The sequence below is a fragment of the Thunnus albacares genome, chromosome 8, assembly GCF_914725855.1.
Source record: "Thunnus albacares chromosome 8, fThuAlb1.1, whole genome shotgun sequence".
NCBI lineage: Eukaryota > Metazoa > Chordata > Actinopteri > Scombriformes > Scombridae > Thunnus > Thunnus albacares.
The window spans coordinates 18,968,468-18,974,487 of NC_058113.1; the positions used below are offsets into that span (position 1 = coordinate 18,968,468).

Here is a 6,020-nt window from a genome sequence, read left to right on the forward strand (position 1 = left end):
CAATTTCTATAGAAATATATTCCTTTCATTACATTTTCTTTCCATGAAAGAAAAGAAGTAACCCTCCATAGGATGCTATAAACTCTCCAGTTGTTATGGAACTTGTCTCCATGCGAGCCACCTGCTGTTTTCTGACATACTTCCTCCTCTGAGGATTTGTGCTCATACTTCCCTGGTTACCATATTCGTTACTCATCCTATGGGAGGCTCTGTGGACTTTGGAGGATAACATGCTGTGAAAAACAGGTACATGATGTACTGTGGAATAACATTTTGTCAGCCTCTTTTCTCTCCTGCCAAACATCTCTGAATTCCTCAGTGAGTCTTACATAATGAGAGTTCCCTCTACTTTGGAAGTTTGTATTTTGCCGTCATCTGATTTGCTTGCTTTCCACTGATTTAACTTCTCATTTTAATATCAAATGATTACCAGGGACATTGTAGGATAATGACCTCTATTGTCCCAAGACAGTGTGTGACCTCTTTTAAAGTCAGACTAAGATTACGATTTTAATGTGTAATTGTTTATTTGCTGGTTATATAATGTATTAACATGACTTTACGGAGCTAAAGATTGAAGCATTCAAAACAGTTAAAACATACAAAATACACATATGTATCAAACTGTATGATATTGCGGCAATGAAACTGCTTCAACATCATTACAAATATGAAACTATCAACGCATCATAAATACAGAAAATAAAACAAATAACTTTTATGACTATTCTAAAAATAATACATTTATGTACAATTAAGTTATTACTTACAGGGTCTGCGTCTCCTCTCTGAATGCAATTCAAAAAACAGGATGTGTTTTGCGCTTTTCTCTCAAGTCTGATGTGAGCTGGGTGGTTACCTGTCCTCGACTGAGCCAAAGCAGGTGCATGGTTTTAAAATAACAGTGTGTGTGTGTGTGTGTGTGTGTGTGTGTGTGGGAGAGAGAGAGAGAGAGCGAGAGAGAGAGACAGACAGACAGACAGACAGGGGTTAGGAATTATTTTAATTTTTTTGATCTTTTAATTAAACCAATGTAGACTTGAAAATCTAACACAATGACACAATACTGAGTGACAGGTTAACAATGAATCAATAAATAATAGGTATCAGTTGAAGGAGCAGTCATTTATTTATTTTTGAAGTTAGACAACAGGATGTATCTTACATAATTTCAAATTAAAGCTGATTTGATGGATGAGTTAATAAAATCCATACACTACAACTTAATACAGAACTGCATTGTCCAAATAGAATTATGTAACCAAAAAAACCCCCAAACAAAAGATTACCACACAATAAAGGCTCTATTCAACGTCTCCATGGAGAAAGCTGGCAAACATAAAACAGCAGCTCTTGAATATTGAAATGACCACATTTGAATGTCAAGGCCACTGCAAAAATTCCACTGTAAACAGATTTAGATGCCAAATCCAACTATGACAGGAGCTCAATGGAAAAACCTCACGCTTCTCTCCAGGAGTTAATAAATTAATTAATTAAAGTGTAATTTTCACTACGTCTAATGTGTGACTGTAACTCTGAAAGTGTATGTGTATTAGTAAGTCTAATCCTTATTTTTTGATTTATAAATTTATATTTTCCAAACAAATGTGTATCCAATATTCCAATGGCACAATGTACATAAAAAAAAAGGAAAAAACAAAGAAAAACTGCAGTTTCATCTAAAAATAAATGAGTCAAATAAATATCTTGACTGGTTTTCGGTAACCTCTGATCTTTCACAATCTGTGTTCCAAGTGGTCCACATAGTCGAGAGGACACAGTCCGTATCTAGATCAATACAGACTACAGTGTGTCCACTCATTAAAGTTCAGTAAATGGGTAACAGTAAGAATACAAAAAGATGGTTTTGGTTCGCTTCACAATCATGTGGGTGATGTGACAAACAGAACAGTGTGTGTGTAATACCCTCAGGACATCCTCTTCTCATTAACCTCTAATTACACTCATTAGGAACGGCTATTACCATCTTCCCTCATAGCCAACTTCCTGCATATGTCTGATAACAATCTGACAATTGGACTGACATAAATCCATTTGCATCTTCATCTTCACCTAAAATAGAGTCCATACAACACACATGTTGATCGGTACAGAGAAAGACACTCAGGAGAAACTTGCAGAACCACGACTGTTTCACTCCATGTCACTGTTTCCTTCCATTTTGGAGCCAATAACCACATGAAGGTTTGGGTTGGTGAAGTGATCTGAAGGAGACCATTGACACTAGTTAGTGGTGAAATTATGCGTGTGTGTTTAAAGTATTGTTCATTTGGATCATCACTAGTTATTACTTTTGCAACAACTAATTTTCTTGGGGTCCATTTAAAAGATAAGGATAGCTTCATGCTGTATTTTTCTTACTGTCAACAATGCATTAGCCTGTCTCTCATACTTTTAGATGTCCCTACCGTGTCAGTGGCACTCAGCTGTTCCTACTAAATCTTTAAAAACAGGTCATGTAGCTTCATTGTTAGAAAAAGTTCAATATTTTTATAAACCAGCTGGACTCTATGGTTTTAAGCAAATAATATTCAAACAGGAATTAATAGTGCATTTGTTTGGGACAGATGATTTTAATGTTACACAATGCAACAGTGTGACTCATTGATGTATTTTTAATCATTTTTGGACAACATTGGAGGTCTGTAGCACAAAAGAAGAAGCTATACTGTATGTATGTATGAAGCTACTGTGGGTTTTAGCAACAATATTAAGATCAATTCATTGTTGGTTTTTGGTCTTTTCATTAGATTTGTTGACAATAAGAAAATATAGAAAGTCACAATCCTGTAAAATAAAATATAAAGTATAATCAACACACTTACAGAACAAATAATACAGTTACAATACCATTACACCAAGAAAAATACATTTACATCATAACCAAACACGTGACATATAAAATATTAAATAGAGTGATTGGCTGTGTGTGTTTGTGCAGAACTCACCTGCAGCAAATTCACGAATGTCCACAGGCCTTTTAAGAAGCACGTCTCTGTGAGTGGAGGACAAGGATGTGAGAATTATCAGGCACAGTATGAGGATTATTGATGTGTGTGTGTGTTTTCAAACTAAAAGTTCACTTCAGTAGTTCAGTAGTGGTCAAGAGGCTGCGTGGAGGTTTGAAATGCATTAACCTTAAAGCAGCTCAGACTTTTATTGGAGTTAATTTGTTTGTGAATAATTCTTGCTCCATCCAACATAAACCATGTAATGTAAAATATAATGTTACATACAGAGCAGCTTAGAAGAAGTTTTGAAAGTTTATCAGAAAATAAGAACAATGGCTGGTTTGCAGACAAACTGATGTAAAATTAAAAAACAAAACAAAAAAAAAAACATCCTTTAAAATAAATAAATAAACCTATGACAGCTTCAGAGTCAGCAGCCAAACTGAACTGACTTTAATCTAAAAGGACTAAGTGTTAATTTACATCTACATTGTAATATTTTGTCTGCGTGAGTTTATTTTATAACCTATTTACACAAACCTTAATTTGATTGGGTTTTATTATAGTCTATAGATTTTCAGCATGTAATTGTTTTTATTTGTATTTGAGATGTTAATATTTATATTTAATATATTATAATATCAGTTTGAAAACCCTTTCGTCACACATGTAGCCTAAATACAATAAACCCTCGCTCTATTTGTAGTTAACTTTAAGTTGCCTATACTGTTTATTTGCTCGTTTCCTTTATCAAACCTACAATTAGATACAGCAAAGCAGTGAAAGGGACACTACAGTAGTGCTAAGAGAAAAAACAAAATGTGCGGATGTTTGTTTGAGTTTTATATGCAAATAAGGTGCATGTTGGATTTAATCTTGTCTCGGTGTGTTTTGTCTAACACAGTTCATCAGTGGACACCGTGAGCAAGGTTAGCTGAAAGTTATTCTCTCTCTCTCTCTCTCTCTCTCTCTTCTCCCAAATCAGCGGAAGACGAGCTAACCTCAGAAAGTCGCCTATCAGGACCTCCACTTCTGGATGCGACTTCAAATACTTCTCGTTTTCGATTCTCGTCTTGATCTAGAATTAAAAGAAAATGCATTAAAATGCAGTGTGGGTTTAGCTAATATAAGCTATATAGCTGTTAAACGCCTGCGTTGTAAAATCCCCACACAAATCCACTGTTACCTTGAACTGTCGCAGTTTTTCTTGCTGCTCAGCGCTTAAGACACCAACGTCCAGTTTCGTCAAACCGCCTTTTCCAGCCATCATTTCTCTATAAAGGTTCGTCTAATTACCTTTCTGAGGACACTGCGCACCTTACAGTACACCTTACAGTATAAAACTAGTAAATATTTATAGCACAAAAACGGCCATCTGCTACTGACACTGTTACCACGACTGACAACAACTGTTGCTATGGAAACGACCTCCGGCAATGAATGGCTGCGCCCGCCAGGTGGCGACGTACTCCAGGATAATACGTCCACCGCTTCCATGCATTTCTTTTTTTTGCTTGTAATAAACTTAATTCAGCTTTTAAAGGAGAGGTTCACATTTTTTTCAAGTCTGTCTTAACACAACAGTCAGGTGTTCATAAGAACATTGAAACAGGTTTTCCTCGCTGTAATCATTCCTCCTGTTCATACTGGCTGTTAAAAGACCCCTTCAAATGTGCTTTCAGTGTAAATGATGGGGGCCAAAATCCACAGTAAGTCCACAAAGTCATTTATCTGAACTACACAGTTTATGTAAAGCTTATATGAGGCTTCAGCAGTCTGAGTTAGTCATTTCAGTGGATATAATAACAAAAAGAGGGACTTTGGTACTAAAATAACTTGAACTTTGAAAGATATCTGCAATTGATTTGACTAATTTGGACAGCTGAAGTGTCATATTAGCTTCAGATTAACTTTTAAATACAATTTTGCACAGAAGGAGGACTGTGGATTTTGGTCCCCATCACTTAGCTATATTGAAAGTGCATTATGAAGTGATCTCTTAGGCGAAATACAAACAAGAGGAATGATTATGGCAAGAAAAACAATGTTCATTTGGGTACATGACAGTTGTCTTAAGACAGACTTGAAAAATTGTGAATCTGTCCTTTAAGGATATAAATCATAAATGAAGCAATGTTGCCAATTGTTATCAGATTCTGTTTATGATATATTAATACATCAAAATATGCCATAATATGGTGAGAACACGTTTCTTTTTTATTTCAGTCAATTTTTCATTGTCCTACTATAGAAAATGTGGTTTGAAATGTGGGACAGCATGGTTTAACTAATGTGGGACAGTTACATATGTTCTTAAATAAGTGAAACATGCCCATAAGCACATTAAATGTGCAATACCAATAGTTATTCAGGGGTCTTAATATTGTAATGCTCAAATTTTAGCTATTTTTAGGCAGATTACAAATTATGTTATTGCTAATAGTAATACATAATACATAATATAATACATTACTATTCTATTTGTCACAGCAAAAACATTGTAATTACTGAAATGACCAAACATGGTCATACACTTTGGCCTTTAGTGTTATTGACCAAACATTTTTGTTGTATCAGTTAAGGTGATTTCAACCTTTCTGCTTGAACTGTCCCACATTAGGAAAGACACATCATTTAAGACAAATACATTTTTATTATTGCCATTTCTTCTCCAGGTGTGATATAGCCATTCTCTTTTCTGATATGATTAGAAAACACGTCAGGGATTTCTGAATGGTATTGGGGTTGGATATTATGTATTAACTTCATATCAAAATATATTGATGAAGTACTAATTGAAAAAAATGTCTTACTCTAATTCACCCTACAACTTTTTTTGTTCATATTGCAAGAACAGTGAATCACAGTAGTAGCTGTGGTACCATGTGGCATGTTTCTGTGCTTTTTAAGATAGACTGGTGATTTGATTCTTATACAATAATACACAGACACTCTCTTTAACAATAGTCTTTAACATTGTTAATATTGTTAATTTGAGCATGGTCCAAAGCTCATTTTAAATGAAAAAAACACAGTAAGCTTGGA

At 34.8% G+C, this 6,020-nt stretch overlaps 1 protein-coding gene across 1 annotated transcript; it reads right to left on the reverse strand.

Annotated features, from left to right (window-relative positions):
• Nucleotides 1-1,106: 1,106 nt before the first annotated feature.
• On the reverse strand, nucleotides 1,107-4,403 carry LOC122987442 (RIIa domain-containing protein 1). The gene is made up of 4 exons (XM_044359334.1): nucleotides 4,162-4,403; nucleotides 3,977-4,053; nucleotides 2,973-3,019; nucleotides 1,107-2,228 (listed from the first exon to the last, which is right to left on the reverse strand). The coding sequence occupies exons 1-4, from the start codon at nucleotides 4,243-4,245 to the stop codon at nucleotides 2,158-2,160; spliced, it is 279 nt and encodes a 92-aa protein (XP_044215269.1). The 5' UTR covers nucleotides 4,246-4,403; the 3' UTR covers nucleotides 1,107-2,157.
• Between the last annotated feature and the right edge of the window lie 1,617 nt (nucleotides 4,404-6,020).